We start from the raw sequence: 17784 nt of genomic DNA, 5'->3' as shown, positions 1-17784 counted from the left end.
ACTAAGCTGTTTCTCCAGCCTTCCTTTTCTGCTTTAAAAAACAAAAAGTTTAGCGGCTGGAGAGATGACTTAGCGGTTAAGGCACTTGCCTGCAAAGCCAAAGGGCCTCAGTTTGATTCCCTAGGACCCACGTAAGCCAGATGCACGAGGTGGTGCATGCATCTGGCTTATGTGGGTCCTGGGGAACTATAACGGGGTCCTTTGGCTTTGTAGGCAAGTGCCTTAACCGCTAAGCCATCTCTTCAGCCCCCTTTCTACTTTTCTATTTTCATGTTTTGTTATTGATTTTTTTTTTTTTTAAGATAGGGTTTTGGTATGTAGCCTAGACTGGCCTTGAACTCCCGATCCTCTTGCTTCCACAGTGAGCCACTGTGCCTGGCTAGGGCTATTTTATTTATTTATTTATTTTAGTTACTGATGATGTTAGATGACAAACCATCACTAACCTAGTAGCAGGGAAGAAAAAAAAAAAAATCGACGCTGTTATTTCGCTTTTCCAGAGTTGGCCCTTGAGCCAAATCAAAGTCCAGTTCCCGGCCCTTCAAAGCAGGGAGAGAAGCTGTGACCATCTGTCTGGGATGTCGTGGGGAGACGGCCTGGGGCCCCTGCACCCCCGTCGCTGAGGGCGGCTTCTCTTGTTCCCTTTGGGATTCCATCAAGCAAGGCAAGCAGGGAAGAGAGAGGAGCGAGCTGAGCAGGGGTGCCCACAGCCTCTCGCTGTGACAGTCTGCTCATCAGAGCTAGTCATGACTTCTCCAAGGCCCCCGAGAGCACAGGAGGCTGGGTTTGAGGGAGCAGAGGCTCAGCCACGTGGCTGGGAGTGTGAGACCCGCGTGGGTCTGACCACAGAGGCAGCCTCCCCGCCTTGGGGTTTGCGAGCTGGGAACAGGCTGTCCTCTCCACAGTCTTGGCTCACATGGACCCAGGCAGTCTCCTGTCACCAGCAACCCCCCCCCCCCCCGCATCTCCCCAACCTCATCTGGCTGCTGAGTCATGTCCCTCCCCGGGGTTCGCCCAGGCGCCTGGGTCCAGAGCAGAGCCGGGCTGAGTCATCGGAGGATGAATTGCCAGAATTCTTAGGAAGACTGTCACCACAGTGACCAGGCCCCTGCACCCCGGCCAAGCCATTCAGAGCATTCCTCCCCCAAACCCCCCCCGGCTCTCCGGCCCTGGCCCATGTTAGGGGATCTGACAAGTGAAGGAGGGAGGCCTGGGTGGTGTCTTGGAGCTTTCTTTTAGTGTTTTTATTTTTTAGGTTTTATTTATTTAGAGACAGAGAGAGGGAGAGAGAAAATGGGCACGTCAGGGCCTCCAGCCACTGCAAATGAACTCCAGACGCATGTGCCACCATGTGCATCTGGCTTACATGGGACCTGGAGAATTGAACCTGGGTCCTTAGGCTTTGCAGGCATGTGCCTTAACCACGAAACCATCTCTCCAGCCCCTGTTTTTATTTTTAAATTTAAATGTATTTTATTTATTTGAGAGAGAGACAGACAGAAAGAGGAAGAAAGAGACAGAAAAAGGCAGGAGAGAGACAGACAGACAGACAGACAGAAAGAGGCAGAGAGAGAGAGAGAGAGAGAGAGAGAGAGAGAGAATGGGCATGCCAGGACCTTTAGCCACTGTGAATGAACTCCAGACACATGCGCCACCTTGTGCATGTGGTTTACATGGGTCCTGGGGAATTGAACCTGGGTCCTTTGGCTTCATGGGCAGATGCCTTAACCACTAAGCCATATCTCCAGCCCCTCTTGGAACTTTCTTACTGCACCATTCCAGACATCTTCAGAGAGGGACAAGGCCTGGCCTGTTAGCATAGGGACAGCCTCCATTCTCTTTTGTTCACTGTATCTGTCTGCTGTCTGGGTTTTCTGTTTGTTTTATGACAGGTTCTTGCTATGTAATCTAAGATGGCCTTGAACTCACAATGCAGCCCAGACATTGAACTCACAATCCTCCTGCCTCAGTCCCCTGAATGCTGGGATTACAGGGCAGTACCTCTCGTTCTGTTCACTCTACTGTGTGTGTGTTTGTGTACTCTGTAGCCGTAGGCTGGCCTCGAACTCACAACAATCCTCCTACCTCTGCCTCCGGAGTGCTGGGATTAAAGGTGTGCATCACCATTGCCTAGCTGTGTGTGTGTGTGTTTGCACATGCATGTATGTATATGTGCATGCATGTGGAGACCAGAGGACTCCCTTGGGTGTTGAAGGTTGAGCCATGCTCCCCGCCCTCAGGATTCTAAGCAATCTCTTTACTGTTCCTCATGAATCCATCTGTTATAGTTGGAATCTGAAATGCTCCCCCACCCTGCTCATGTTAAGTTTTTTTTTTTTTTTTCCAAGCATTTTATTTGTTCATCTATTTGAGAGAGAAAAAGGTGGGGGTGGAGAGAGAATGGGCACCCTGGGGCCTCTAGCCACTGCAAATGAACTCCAGATGCACGGGCCACCCTCATCCTGTGCATCTAGCTTATGTGGTGGGTCCTTGGGAATCGAACCTAGGTTCTTAGGCTTCACAGGAAAGCGCCTTAACCGCTAAACCATTTCCCCATCCCAACCCCAGTGATTCCTAGCTCTCCTCTCCACACGACTGGGGTGATGGACATACATGGCCACATCCACATTTTTTTTTTTTTTTTTTTTGCTTGTTGGAAGCAGGATCTCACTCTTGTCCAGGCTGACTTGGAACTCACTCTGTAGCTCAGGTTGGCCTCGAATGCACAGCGATCCCTCTACCTCAGCCTCCAGAGTGCTGGGATTCAAGGTGTACGCCACCGCACCCGGCTTATGCCCAGCTTTTGCCGTGGACCTCAGACCCTCATGCTTGCGGTAGGGGAGCGCCTAACCACTGAGCCATCTTCCGAGCCCCTCCCCGCCTTACTCTTTGAGGTAGGGTCTCTCACTGAGCCTGGAGCTCACCAACTCAGCTACACTAGCTAGCCAAGGAGTCCCCCGTCTCTGCCTCCCCACCACTGGAATTTCAGGCTGAGTGTCTTAGCCTCGGAGCCATCCCTCCAGCCCAGCATTGGGATTTCAGATAGGCGCCCCCAGGTTCAGCGTTTGCTTGGGTGCTGGAGACGTGAACTCTTGGACCCAGAGAGCCATCTCAGCATACTCTCAAACTCTGGCTTTGAATGCTCAGCCCCCAGGGGGTGGCGCTCGTTTGAAGGGCGTGATGCCCTTAAGGGTGGAGCCTGGCTGGGGGAAGTCATCGCTGGACACAGACCTTTTGAACGTTCTTCTTGCCCTTGGTTCCGGCCTCCTTTTCCTGCTTCCTCCACACACTCCCCTACCACGAAATTGCCCATATCTTTCCAAACTCCATGATAGACTGAGACCCTTTGATTTGTTTTGGTTTTTTGAGGTAGGGTCTCACTTTAGCCCAGGCTGACCTGGAACTCACTCTGCAGTCTCAGGCTGGATTCACAGTGACCCTCCTACCTCTGCCTCCTGAATTTAGGGGGTAAAGATGTGTGCCATCACTTCAGGCTACTGAGACCCTTTGAAATGGTGAGCCAAAAATGCACCTTTCCTCCCTTTAAGTTGTCACACTGTTTGAGTCATAGCAAAGCAAAAGTATTTTAACACAAGCAGTGCGTGGTGGCGCATGCCTTGAATCCCAGCACTCGGGAGGCAGAGGGAGGCGGATCACTGTAAACTCAAGGCCAGACCGGAATGACAAAGTGAGCTGCAGGACAGTCTGGGCTAGAGTGAGACTCTAACTTGAAAAAAAAAAAGCAATATACTGGGGGTAGGGGGGTGGGTGGGTGGAGAGATGGCTAAGTAGTTAAGGTGCTTGCCTGCAAAGCCTAAGGACCCAGGTTTGGTTCCACAGTACCCAGGTAGGCCAGATATACAAGGTGGCACATGCATGTGGAGTTTGTTGGCAGTGGCTGGAGGCCCTGGCATGCCTGTTCTCTCTCTCAAATAAATAAAGTGTTAAAAAATAAAAATAAAAACACCCACTTGGGCTAGAGTGAGAACTTACCTTAAAAAAAAAAATTAACAAGAGAAACGGTTAAATGTTTCAACAGAACTTTATTAAGAAACTGAAGACAGGTACAAAATACACAGTGACAGGAAAGATTTCAGGTGCAGATACTTGGTCCCACGGCAATGAAGAGAAGCGGGAGGGGCTGACACTACGGAGAAGCGCTAAGACCCTGGCTCCTCATCTCCCTCACAGCCTCTCTTGGCCACAAAATGAACTCACTCCATCTTTCTCTGGAGACACCTTGTGTTGTCTTCCCAAAGCTTCCCACACCTACTTCCCATGGTCCTCTTTCTACACAACCCCATCTTCCCAACTTGGTCCCCACGATGCCTCAGCCAGCGATGGATGAGGTCATCGTACTTTCTCTGCAGTCCCAGAAAGACCGATCTTTTTTTGCCTTCCTTGATGCATTTAATTCAATTCAGTCCACAAGCCAGGTGGATGAGTCGATCCCACTCTCTCTCATCAGATTACCTACTTTCCCAAGCCTACGTTTGAATTTGGTGTCTCTCCTGCTGAGAACCGCCTTTCAGCCCATCAATCCCAGCTGGTGCCAGGCCAACTCCTCCCCAATTCATAAGTCTGCACCCCCCTTTTCACCTCCTACTTCCCTAAGAGGATAGCTCAAGTTCTCAGCTTCCCTGCCAAGGAGAGATGGTCAGACACTTTGAACTTGGCACCTATTAACCAAAGCCCGTCCAGCTCAGACACCAATATCATCAGTTTCTTCCATTTCTCCTGGAACCTCTGTATCTTTGGAATTCTACCTCTGGAGATCTAGACAAAAAATGACAATGCTTTACAGATACAGTAATGATAGATATACAGTGAAAGAGTTAGTCCCACACCCCACCATTATATTTTCTCTCTAGCCCAGGGTGTTCTGGAATTCACTATGTAGTCTCAGGGTGGCCTCCAACTCAGGGCAATCCTCCTACCTCTGCCTCCCAAGTGCTGGGATTAGAGGTGTGCGCCACCGTGACTGGCTTAACTTTTATGCAACGTTGGGAGTGATCAGTCCTTTAGTGCTATTGATTCTTAGCTGGCACTGGAGGGCGGGGGTCTTAGCCACACTGGTCCCTTCGGCTTCATTCACTCCTGGGTCTTGGCATATGCCTTTTTCATGTAACTTCTGGAATGCACAATAGTCTCCTCCTAAGGAGAAGATGGTCCAAAAATTGCAACTTTATCCAGATGTTTATTGTTGCTTTTTTTTTTTTTTTTCCCTCTTTGAGTTTTTCAGGCAGGGTTTCGCTGGAGCCCAGGATTGACCTGGAAATCACTCTGTAGTCCCAGGCTGGCCTTGAACTCACAGCAGTCCTACTTTTGCCTCCCAAGTGTGGAGATTAAAGGTGTGTGCCACTATGCTGGTGAGTCCTTTTTTTTTCTTCCTGAGACTAGGTCTTGCCATGTAGCCCAGGCCTCGAACTCATGATTCTCTTGCCTAAGTCTCCCAAGAGCTAGGATTACATGAATTCAACGTGCCCACTCAAACTGGAGTGTGACCGTGGGATCAAAACAAGTCCATTGACCTTCTTCCTTACCTTGGATGGTATAAAAAGTACTTCCTATGGTTTTTTGAAGTAGGGTTTCACTGTAGCCCAGGCTGACCTGGAATTCACAGTTTCTCAGGCTGCCTCGAACACACGGCCATCCTCCTACCTCTGCCTCCCGAGTGCTGGGATTAAAGGCGTGCGCCACCACGCCCGCCTTTCCTGTGCTTCTCTTCTCATCCTCGCTGCTGTTTTGTGAGGAGGGCATGGTGGATGATCCAAGCCCATTTCACTGGAGCACAAACTGAGGATCAGAGATGTTAAGGAACTCGAACAGGATCACACAGTGGAAGAGGCAGCAATCAACCCAGGTCCTGATCCATCATTCTCTTCCCCTTTTTAGTCTTAAGAAATATGAAGGTGGTTTTCCGTGTCCTCCTCTTACAGCTCAAAGAGCATTCATCTGCTTCCAGTCTATGGCAACCTGGACAGTCCCAATCAGGAAAATAATAACTGATCAAGTTGACTGCCCCAGTGTGGGATTGGGGTATTTATTGAGTCCCAGGTCACAGCTCTCTCTCTCTCTCTCACACACACAGGGTATTGAACCCAGGTCTTCACGGTTAAGATTCCAGGCACGTTCTCTACTGCCGAGTCACACCCCAGCTTGCATGCATGCATGCATGCTTTCTTTCTTTCTTTTTTTTTTTTTTTGAGAATCCCATTAAATTGCCCAGGCCGGCCTTGAACTTGGGACCCTCCTGCCTCAGCAACTTAAAAAGCAGCTGGGATAGGAGGCCAGCGTCAGCAGGCCGGGCTTCGTTGCTGAAGGTCTCTACGCTTGAACTTGACCACCTGACAGGGCTGCTTGGCTGGAACCCTTTCGCCAGCCAAGACCTGGGCCCCTGCTTCCTCTGCCTCTCTGGAGAGCTGCTGTTACCACTGAATGCTGCACCAGCCCCTTCAGTCATAATAACCTCTGGTCCTCCCTCCATTAACTAGCACAGAAACTGGATACCTCTTTATCAGTTTTCTATGAAGTCTGGCCTTTGGAGGCACAAGAGTGCCCCCTACTGGAGACTCCTCACCAAACAAGGTTTTTGTATAGTTGGGTTGGAAAGTATGTGGCGTCAGAGTGCTTGCTGCGTGATCCCTTTTCACGTGTTAATTCACTTCACAGGTACTTACTGAGCTCCTCTGAGGGGCTGTCACACGCCGGCTCCACAGACACGCAACAAAGCCACTGTTGGGGTCTGCATACAACTCATCCTGTAACAGCTAATCCTGTAGACCCAACCTTTCTGGTCTGAGTTGGCTGGGCAACTCGACAAGACCTCCCCTGCATGCTGAGTACCCCACAACCATTTTATCTGTGGGGAGCATCCGGCCTCAAACGCGCAATCCTCCTGCCTCACCCCAAGCGCTGGGCTCACAGACACGGCCCAGTAGTTATTCTTGAATGCTATTTATAGAAGTATACATTATCTTGATGTATATCCAGGCATATGTTATAATAGTAACTGAAATAGAAATATGCATATGTGAGTAACAGCACAAAATATCTCAAAAGGAACCTCCCAACATCACTATCTGCAGACTAGGAATCTATTTATCTCGGTTACTGTTCAGATATACTTCTCCCTTGTTAATGGCACCATGTGACCATAATTCCAAATTCCCCGCCTTTTTTCTTCTTCTTGTGATTGAATCAAATACTATTTCCTCCAGATAGCCTTCTTACCCATCACGCTTGCAAACAGTAGTTCATTGCCCTACAGACCACAGTTGACTAAGCCACCACCCCACCACAGAGCAGTCTCCTGAGAGCGACTGTCACCTGTAAGGCAGCCACAAATGTTCCCCTGCAACTTTTTTTTTTTGCAATTTTTTAAAAAATGAACTATTTTCCCAGAATATATTTCCCAAAGTGACCGAACTCTTTTTTTATTCTCTCCCAATGCTGGGAATGGAACCCTGGGCTTCCTGCATTTTAGGCAAATACTTTACGGTAGACCCTCGCCCCCAGACTCCCCGTGGGGAGGGTTCTAGGCAGGCGCTCCACCACTGAGCTTCATGTAATGTCTCGTAAAACTTTTTGCCAGGCTGGGTGTGGTGGCACACGGCTTTAATCCCAGCACACGGGAGGCAGAGACAGAGGTAGGAGGATCGCCGTGAGTTCAAGTCCAACCTGAGACTACATAGTGAATTCCAGGTTAGCCTTGGCTAGAGCGAGACCCTACCTTAATTTTTTTTTTTTTTTGGCCAAATATTGTCAAATGACTCCCTGGGAGGCATCATTTTATAGTGCCTTTTGGACACATGCAATTTTTTTTTTTTTCCATTTCATTGGTCTTTGTTTGTATGTACTCGGCTGGATACAACAGCAATTTTTGTCCTTTGTCCAAATAGGACTTTGTCACAGTGTAAATGGCAATTTAGCTTCTTATCTAATCAAGTTTCAGCATGGTTTTATTATCTTACTGCTTTTCTTCTTCTTTCTCTCCATTATCTTTTGTTGTGCATATATTTTTATCCTTATTTATTTTCTTGTTTTGGTTTTCCAGGCAGGGTCTTACTACATAGCCCAGGCTGACCTTGAACTCGTGATCTGCCCCCACCTCCCAAGAGCTGGATTAACATCCGGCTATGTTAATTTTTATATAATAGAAGTTGTCCACTTGGACATTGGTGATTGCCCCTATTGGCCCCATAAACAAGAAACAACTTCCCTAGAAAAAGGTTTCCTTTTCCCTAGACCCTATACCTTCCCTCTGGAGGCATCCCAAATCCCTCTGGTGCCCACGGACACTTGGTCCTCTGTGACCCATCCCTACATTAAGATTCTCTTCCACATCATCTCTAGACAGCCCCTGGCTCCACACCCCACAGCCTCGGCTTCCAAAAGCTATTAGTACCCTTCCAAAGGATGGTGGGGCACTTGCAGCGAAGGCCAGGAGCCCCAAGAGAGAAACCAAAAGATGCCCGCCCCTTGGCAGGAACAGAACTCATGTTTTCCTCCACAACAGCTGCAGCGCCCCGCTGCCTCCAGTCTAGCGCACTACCTAGGTGGGCTATCTCCTCTCCTTTTCTATCTCCCTCCAGCTGAGGCCCTCTGCTGGCTTCTCAAGTTCTCCCGCTGGCTTGGCACCCTATGCTTACACCGGTCTCCTGGGTTCAGTCATTTTGCCCCTGTCACAGTGAATCACAGAAAGACGGGTTCCTTCACCTTAGTTCAACCAAAGACCAGCAACTGAAGACATGAAGTGTGAAACAACTCCAGGAAATCTACACGAAACATACCGGAAGAAGTGGAGATTTTTGTATCTTACATAGATGTTACTTCAGGTTGCCTAGGAGATGGAGGCAACATAATTTCCCTTCTCTGATAGGAGAACTTGGCTTCTCGGACCCTGGATCTACTTGTTTACTTATTAATATTATTAATTTTGAGACAGGGTCTCGCTACATAACCCAGGCTAGGCTCAAACTTGTGCTTCTCCTGCCTCAGCCTCCAGAGTGCAAGGGCTTCACGTGTGGCGCAACGCCTGGCTTTAATTCCACACCTGTGGTGTCTGCTCTGCACGGGGGGGGGGGGCCTGGGGAACCCATCCCCTACTTCTCTGAGGGAGTCTATCCCTCCCCTCCAGATGGTGACTGCCAGAACATGTCAGTATCATTGCCACCGTGAGATCTTAGCATCTGGTGACCCCACATTCTCCAGTGGTAAGAGTGGCCAGTTCCCAGCTCCCTTCTACCCTAAGCACCCACGTCCAGTCCACCCCCAGTTTTCCTTGGCTTAGAGGACAGCATGTGCCCACTTCCTCAGGACTTTGTCTCTGTGACTCTGTCAGGAATTTAGGTGAGGGGAGGAGATATTGGGAAGTGGACTCAGGACCATACCCATGTTACACTTCTAAGTCATACCCCAGGCCCTCACTGGTTCGTTCTTTCTTTTTCTTTGCCTCTCTTTCTTTCTCTCTCCCCTCCCTTCCCTTCCTCCTTCCTTCTTTCTTTTGGGTTTTCAAGGTTGGGTCTCACTTTAGCCCAGGCTGACCTGGTATTCACTATGTAGTCCTCAGGGTCACCTCCAATTCACGGCCATGCTCCTATCTCTGCCTCCCAAGTGCTGGGACTAAAAGTGGCTCTCAAAGATGCATTATAAGCATAGCTCTACCACTGAGCCACACCCTCAGCCCCTCACTAGGGGATTCTAGGCAGGTGTTTTACCACTGAGCCACACCCCAGCCCCTCAATGGGAGATTCTAGGCAGGAGCTCTGCCACTGAGCCACACCCTAGCCCCTCAATGGGGGATTCTAGGCAGGAGCTCTACCACTGAGCCACGCCCCCAGCCCCTCACTGGGGGATTCTAGGCAGGAGCTCTACCACTGAGCCACGCCCCAGCCCCTCACTGGAGGATTCTAGGCAGGAGCTCTACCACTGAGCCATATCCCCAGCCCCTCACTGGGGGATTCTAGATAAGTGCTCTACCACCGAGCCACTGGGGGAATTCTAGAAAAGCACTTTAGTTGAGCCATACCCCCCCAACCCAGGAATGTTTGTGTGTGTTGTATGTGTGTGTATGCAGTGTACACACATACATGTAGATGTGTGTGTGCATGTGCATGTGCAGAGGACGTCTGCCGTCCTCTATCTTCCTTCTGCCACATCTCTCTGAGACAGAGTCTCTCACTGACCCTGGAGCTTGCTGTCTGTCGGTTAGAATGGCTGACCAGCAAGTCCTCAGTGATTCACTTTATCTTTGTCCCCTGCTCGGGGCCGGGGATACTGGCATGTGTGGCCATGCCCAGCTTTTTACGTGGTATCTGGGCACCAAACCTAGGTTCTCATGCTTGCACAGGCTGCAAGCCTTCTTACCCACTGAACCATTTCCCTGGTCACTCTCTACCCCGCCCCCAAGGAATGGTTTTGAGGAATGTTAATTAAAGGCACCCTTCTAATTCTGACACCTAAACTACAGAGCAGCAGCCGCACCTGAGGGAATCACGCACAGAAAAAAAGCAAGAGGCTGGGTGGCTTCTAGCATGGCGCAACCTGCTGCTGAGAGTTATGGTTGACACCACCATCCTTGGTCCCTGTCCCGAAATATTAGAAGTGGGGTCAGCACTTGGCCACCTCGTCCCCTCATGGCTTTGCTCCCCTCCTGCCCTCCCCCTTCCCCCAACCCTTGCCCGCTGACCCCTCTAAGTGTCAGGAGAACGGACCCGAAAAACATGAATGGTCCCGTTGCTGAGAGACACCACCAGGTACCTGCCATCCACCATGGTGGTCACCCGGGGCTTTTCCAGACCATGGTAGGCTGTGAGAAAGTCACCAAGGAGTGACCCACTGGGGTCCAGGATCACCACCTTGTTGACCTCTCGAAGGGTCAGGAAGATGTAGCCCATCTTATCCACCGACACAGAGCCTGGCTGGCAGCCGTGCAAACCTGACCCCTTGTACTCCCCAATCACCTGGCCCAACCCGTCACAGATGACCAAGCTGTTTTGCTGCCAATCTGACCCCACAAAATTGCCCTGGGGGCTGGTGGTCAGGAACACTATCGCCCGCTGGCCCCGGCTGGCCTTGCCTCCGGGGATGAACCTGGTGGCTAGGCTGCCTTCCTTCTTGTACACCTCCACGTGGCCCGCCACGCTGACGGCCACCCGGTCTCCGCTTGGCATCGCAGCCACAGCGTGGCTGGACTGGGTGAGGCTCAGGGCCCGGCGCCACTGCACTTCGCCTTTGGGATTTATCAGATACAGCCGGGCGTTTGCTGAGAAGGCCACCGCATCTTGCAGAGCGGCCACGCTGCATGGGGCGCAGCCTTCGGGCACTGGCACGGTACCCTTGTAGTCGCCATTGAGGGAGAAGCGTTTCAGGGCCCTGTTCTGCTCGTCTGCTACCAGGATCTCCCTGGGGCCGAAAGGACAGAGCCCAGTGATCCGGGGAGACCACCTCTCCCCAGGCATCCGGATGGGAAAGCTCCAGGAGAAGACAGGCCTGGGGAGGAGGCCAGAACCTTCTAGATTTGGCCTCAGGATGGGACTAGGCTCACGAGAAATGGACTTGCTCCTACCTTTGAACTTTTTCTTCTTGTTAGACCTGCTTCCCCTTTCCATCGGAGGGTCTCCATCTTCTTGGGGTGTCTGGGCTCTGCTCCCTTTTGGGGTATGGGCTTCAGCTTCTTGGGGCATCTGGGTTTTGTTTTCTTTGGACATTGAGGCCCCGTCCTTACACGGGGGCCGGACTCCGTTCAGCCTCTCCGTCTCGGCGCTATCCTCTCCACTACGGCTTTGGGCTTCGTCTCTTCCTTGGACCCCGGCTTCAAGGGTCCCGCCGTCATCCTGGGACTGCGGCTCCTCAAAGGAGAGCCACAGCAGGCGGCAGTCCTTGTCTAGGAGGGCAGGCTGGAGCTCCAGCTGGGGGAGCAAGCAGGGGGCCAAGGCGGGGGTCCAGGGGCAGCCTTGTAGCTGTTGGAGCCTCTTGGTGATGGCTCCCTCCAGCGACAGGATCTCGGCCTCGAGACCCAGGCTGAGCACCCGCCGGGCGAAGGCGGCTGCGGCCTTGGCCACCTGCTCCTGGCTCTCGATCTTGGCCAGCCTCTCCCGGGTCGCTTCCTCCACGGCTTCCACATGGGCCCGCAGCTGGCCCAGCACCTCCTGCTTCTGGGCCAGGAGGGTCCTGGCCAGGCCCTCGGCTGCCTCCTCCACCTGCGACCCCACCTTCGCCGCCTGCTCTCGCAGCTGGACCAGCGCTTCCTTCTCCATCATCCGGGTGGCCTCAAATTCCACCAGGCGGCTGTCCACACCCGCCAACAGCTCCTCGAGGCCCGGCTTCCGGGCACGCACTGCTTCGGCCAAGGGCAGGCAGGGGTGGTCCAGGTGGGGACCCAGGCGACACTCTCTGCAGAGGAGCTGGGAGCAGGCTTGGCAGAGGAAGCGGAGAGCTTCGCCCGGGTGCTGGGGGCACTGGGCCGCCTGGCGCTCCCGAGCCTCTTTGTCGTACCAGCCGGCTCTGTAACCCGCCAAGTCGACCACTCGGTGGGCGTGGGTCTGGCGTGAGCAGCGATGCCCGTCGGCACAGGCCTGGCACAGGTCATCAGCGCAATCCAGGCAGCGGGCCGTGGCAGGTCCCCCGGAGCCGCTGTTGCCACCCACCAGGGGACACAGGGTGCAGGCCGGCTTTCCCGCACGCAGCTCTCCACAGCCCCGGGCCTTCACGAGGTCCAGGAGCCCGTTGACAAAGAAGTTGGTCTTGAAGGCGGTGACACCCCCTGGCGGTATGGGGACGACCTCCCGGCACTCCGGACAGCGCACCTGGCCACGGTCGGCCAGCTGGGACAGGCAGTCCTGGCAGTAGGTGTGCAGGCACGGCAGCGTCTTGGGCGCGCGCAGCTGTTCCAGGCAGATTTTACAGGCTAGGAAGTCACTGCTCAAGGTCTCCAGCAAGGATGGCGAGGTGCCCTGGGAAACCATGCTGCGAGGGGAGGGGCAGGGTCAGAGGTCGGAGGTGCCAGCTCTCCCCGCGGCCCGACTCCTCACTCTTTCCGGTGATCCAGACACTCACCTGAAAGGCTGGAAGCTTGCAGTTTCCCGAAGCTTCCTAAAAGCGCTGGCTACCAGCTCTCCAGCTAGGGACCGCGGTCTTCCGGCAGTCTTCCTCTGTTCTTTAAGGACATTGGGCAAACGTAAACGTGTGGAAGCTGCAGGTGACAAAGACCAGAGAAGCCCCGGGCCTTAGAGGTGGAGCAATGCAGTGAGCACCAGATTAGGGAACAGGCCCTCCGCAGGAATTCTGGTGAGTAAGACACTAGAGTCTTCTGTTTGTTTGTTTGTTTTGGTTTTCCGAGGTAGTAGGGTCTCACTCTGGCTCAAACTGACCTGGAATTCACTATGGAGTCTCAGGGTGGCCTCGAACTCACAGCGATCCTCCTACTTCTGCCTCCCGAGTGCTGGGATTAAGGGCGTGTATGTGCCACCACGCATGGCCATGCTACTGCTTTTGTGTGGTGCTGAGGACTGAAGGGAACCCAAGGGTTTTGTGCATGTTAAGAAAGTACATCAGGGCTGGAGAGATGGCTTAGTGGTTAAGCACTTGCCTGTGAAGTCTAAGGACCCCGGTTCGAGGCTCGATTCCCCAGGACCCATGTTAGCCAAATGCACAAGGGGACGCACGCATCTGGAGTTCATTTGCAGTGGCTGGAAGCCCCGGCGTGCCCATTTTTTCTCTCTCTCTCTGTCTCTGCCTCTCTCTGTGTCACTCTCAAATAAATAAATAAAAATAAACACACACACACAAAAGAAAGTACATCAAACCAGGCGTGGTGGTGCACGCCTTTAATCCCAGCACTCGGGAGGCAGAGGTAGGTGGATCACCATGAGTTCAAAACCACCCTAAGATTATATAGTGAATTTCCAGGTCAGCCTGGCCTCCTGGGACCCTACCTCACAAAAACAACAACAACAAATAATTACGGTGGGGCTAGAGAGATGGCTCAGCGGTTAAGGCTCTTGCCTGTGAAGCCTAAGGACCCATGTTCGACTACCCAGATCCCACATAAACCAGATGCACAAGGTGACGCATGAAGGCTGCACATGCGCACAAGGTGATGCATGCGTCTAGAGTTTGATTATAATGGCTGGAGGCCCTGGTGTGCCAATTCTCTCTCTTTCATAAGAAATAAATAAAAATGTTAAGAATGCATGCTACCAACTAAGTTTCATCATCAGCCCTCAAAGGTCTTTTTTTTCTCCAGTATTTTAAATTTGTATTTTAATTATTTGAGAGAGAGAGAGAGAAGGAGGGAGGGAGAGAAGATACAGAGAATGGGCACACCAGGGACTTCAGCCACTGCACACAAACTCCAGACACACGAACAACCTTGTGTATCTGGCTTATGTGGATCCTGGGGAGATTGAACCTGGGTCCTTTGACATCGCAGGCAGGTACCTTAACTGCTAAGCCATCTCTCCAGCCCCCCCCCCTTTTTTCCCAGTTTTAAATTTTTATTTATTTATTTATTTATTTTTGATGTAGGGTCTTATTCTAGCCCAGGCTGACCTGGAATTCACTATGTAGTTTCAGGGTGGCCTCAGACTCACAGTGATCCTCTTACCTCTGCCTCCCAAGTGTTGGGATTAAAGGCATGTGCCACCAAGCTTGGCTTTTTAAAATTATATTATTATTATTTTTTATTTTTGGTCTCCCTGTGTTTTTGAGGCAGAGTCTCATTCTATCCCAGGCTGAACTGGAACTCACTCTGTAGCCCAGCCTGGCCTTGAACTCACAGTCACTCTACCTCAGCCTCCCCAGTACTGAAATTACAGATATGTGCTGCTACTGATGCTGTATTTGTTTATTTATGTGACTTAAAAGTTTTTGTTATTTATTTGCCAGCAGAGAGTGGGAGAAAGAAAGGAAGAAAGTATGGGCATGCTACCTCTTGCTACTGCAAACCAGCTCCAGATGCCTGCAACACTTTGTGTGTCTGGCTTCAAGTGGGCACTGGGGAATTAAGCCCAGGCTGGCAGGCTTTGCAAACAAGTGCCTTTAACTGCTGAGCTAACTCCCCAGCCCTGATATGTATGTATGTATGTATGTATGTATGTATGTGTGTGTATGTATGTATGTGTGTGTATATATATATATATATATATATATATATATATATATGTATGTATATATGTACTTTTTATTTACTTATTTGGGAGAGAGACAGAATGAGTATGCTAGGACCTCTTGCCTCTACAAACTCCAAAAGCATGTGGTATGTTGTGCATCTAACTGTACATGGGTACTGGGAAATTGAACCCTGGGCCAGCAGGCTTTGCTTGTAAGTGTCTTTAACCACTGTGCCATTTCCCCAGCCCTCTGCCCCCCCCCCCTTTTTTTAAAATAATTTTATTCATTTATTTGTAAGGACAGAGAGACAGAGAGAGAGAGAGATAGAAAATGGGCGTGCCAGGGCACAGTGCAACTGCAAATGAACTCCGGATGCATGCGCCACTTTGTGCATCCAGCTTTACGTGGATACTGGGGAACTGAACCCCAGTTGTTAGCCTTTGCAGACAAATGCCTTAACCACTGAACCATCTCAACAGCCCCCCACCTCATTTTTTTTCAGTCAGTCTCACTCTAGTCCAAGCTGACTTGGAACTTACTCTGCACCCCAGGCTGGCCCATATCTGGTTTTTGTTTTGTTTTCTGTTTCTGACCAGGGTGGCCTCAACTCATGGTGATCCTCCTGCCTCAGCTTGCTGTGTGCTGGGACTAAAGGTGTGCACCACCCTGCCAGCTCCTCACCTGATATATATATATATATAGTAAAGACAGAAAGGGGTGGGAGGGGGAGAGAGAGAGAGTGAGAATGGGTCGCTAGGGCCTCTAGCCATTGCAAACAAACTCTAGTTGCATGCACCACCATGTCCATCTGGCTTACGTGGGACCTGGAGAATCAAACTTGGGTCCTTAGGCTTCACAGGCAAGTGCCTTAACCGCTAGGCCATTTCTCCAGCCCTATATTTTGTTTTTCAAAGTAGGGTCTTCCTCTAGCCCAGGCTGACCTGGAATTCACTATGTAGTCTCAGGGTGGCCTTGAACTCACGGCGATCCTCCTACCTCTGCCTCCCAAGTGCTGGGATTAACAGTGTGTGTCACCACGCCTGGCTTAAAAAACATGTATTTTATTTATTTGCAAGGAAGGAGGGAGAGACAGAGAGAGAGAGAAGGAATGGGCACTCCAGAGTCATTAGCAGCTGCAAATGGGCTCCAGATGAATGCGGCACTTTATGCATCTGGCAAGTGCCTTAGCCGCTGAACCCTCTCTCCAGCCCTAGCCCCCTCACCCGGGCTTATACCAGGGCTTCACAATGGGGTCTACGCTGGAGTGGAGCTTGAGACCCTAGGTGCCTCAACCTCCTGAGAACTGGGATAGATAACAGGCATGCACACTCTTCGTTCTGGGGTCGATGCTGGGGTGAGTATCCAGTGAGGACACACAGAAGGTCAGGTGGACAGGGATACCTCGGTTCTCAAAGTTGTCTTTCAGACCTAGGGGAAGCATCCTGAGAGGGTGGGGGCCCCCATTTCCTGCCCCACCTTTTCCTGATAACGGATTCTGGGGCAGGGAGAGGCTCAAAAAGCACTTGTCTGCTTCCTTCAGCAGGAACCGGGGGTCAGGTGGCCTCTGCCTCAGCTCCTGGAATCCTCTCTAACTTTAGCCTTTCCTGCTGAAGGCATTCCAGAAACTTCTGAAGGGTAGGAGTTGTAAGCCCCAGCACAGTGGCAGAGAAATCCCTGATAAAGAGAGTTGGTGGAATCCTAGTATTCAGGAGGCTGAGGCAGGAGGATTGCTGCAAGTTCGAGCCCAGCCTAAGCGACATAGTGAGTTCCAGACCAGCCTGGCTAGGCAGGGAATTTCTAGGCCTGCCTCAGCTACAGAATGAGATCCAGTATCCTAGAAAAAGAAAAGAAAGAAAAAGAAGGGAGGAGGAAGAAAGAAAAGAAAAAGAAGTTGGTAGAATTTCCTCTTTCCTGGGTCTGGGAAGGGGAGTTCAGAATATGGGGTTCTTTTCTCAGGAAGAACATCTGAACACACCTGATGGGAGACTTGGAGAGCAGAGGCTGTCCCCTGACCAGTCCCCTAAGGCCTTCCAGATCTCTCTCTCCCTCTCTCCCCTCCCTTCCTCTTCCTCTCCCAGGCAGTCTCTCTCCCCTCCCCCCAGCCGGTCCCCTCCGGCCCTTTCGCTGCTCTTCACCCCCCAACCGCACCCCAGCACTCCCTCACCCAGGCAGAGCTGACCTTGGACCCTCGGCCGCGCAGGGGCTTCCCCGGCTCCGGACGCCGCCGCGGCTCCTGCTGGGCACCTAAAAGAGAAGCAAAACTGAAAGCGGCTGGATTTACGGTGCAACTTCCGTCCCCTGCCCGGGACACCGACTTGCCCAGGCTCAGGCCCCGCCTTCCTCCCCACCCCAGCCTGGAACTTCCCTCCCAGTCCCGTCCCCCCCTCCCCACCCCCCGAGCCCAGCAGGCCTTGGCCCCCTTCCAGCGGGAAGCTCCCCGGGGGTGCGGTGGGGTGAGGGGCAGGAGTCCACAGCCGGGGGTCAGTCAGTCCGCCAGGGTCCAGCCTCACGCTGCCCAGCTAGCCGGCTTGGCGGAGGAGTGTGGTCCACCAACAAGACCCTGACCACCCCCCCCCCCCCCCGAAAGGGCTGGCTGTACTTAGGGGTCAGGAGGTTTGTTGGGCGATGGTGATTCAGCAAGTGGGACAACTTAAGTCCCTCCCGCCAGCC

General features: G+C 52.0%; 1 protein-coding gene across 3 annotated transcripts; it reads right to left on the bottom strand.

The window, feature by feature from the left end:
• Positions 1 to 10681: 10681 nt before the first annotated feature.
• On the bottom strand, positions 10682 to 17423 carry Trim56 (tripartite motif containing 56). 3 transcript variants are annotated; one of them, XM_004666294.2, is made up of 3 exons: positions 17294 to 17423; positions 13060 to 13195; positions 10682 to 12969 (listed from the first exon to the last, which is right to left on the bottom strand). In XM_004666294.2, the coding sequence occupies exon 3, from the start codon at positions 12966 to 12968 to the stop codon at positions 10695 to 10697; it is 2274 nt and encodes a 757-aa protein (XP_004666351.2). In that variant the 5' UTR covers position 12969; positions 13060 to 13195; positions 17294 to 17423; the 3' UTR covers positions 10682 to 10694. The 3 variants fall into 3 exon arrangements, with proteins under 3 accessions (XP_004666351.2, XP_044998893.1, XP_044998894.1); XM_045142958.1 differs by having other exon boundaries at positions 17279 to 17419; XM_045142959.1 differs by having other exon boundaries at positions 13060 to 13159; positions 17294 to 17419.
• Between the last annotated feature and the right edge of the window lie 361 nt (positions 17424 to 17784).

This window comes from Jaculus jaculus, chromosome 2, assembly GCF_020740685.1.
Source record: "Jaculus jaculus isolate mJacJac1 chromosome 2, mJacJac1.mat.Y.cur, whole genome shotgun sequence".
Taxonomy (NCBI): Eukaryota; Metazoa; Chordata; class Mammalia; order Rodentia; family Dipodidae; genus Jaculus; species Jaculus jaculus.
Note: the sequence above shows the minus strand (reverse complement) of the source record. Positions and strands in the feature narration are given on the sequence as shown.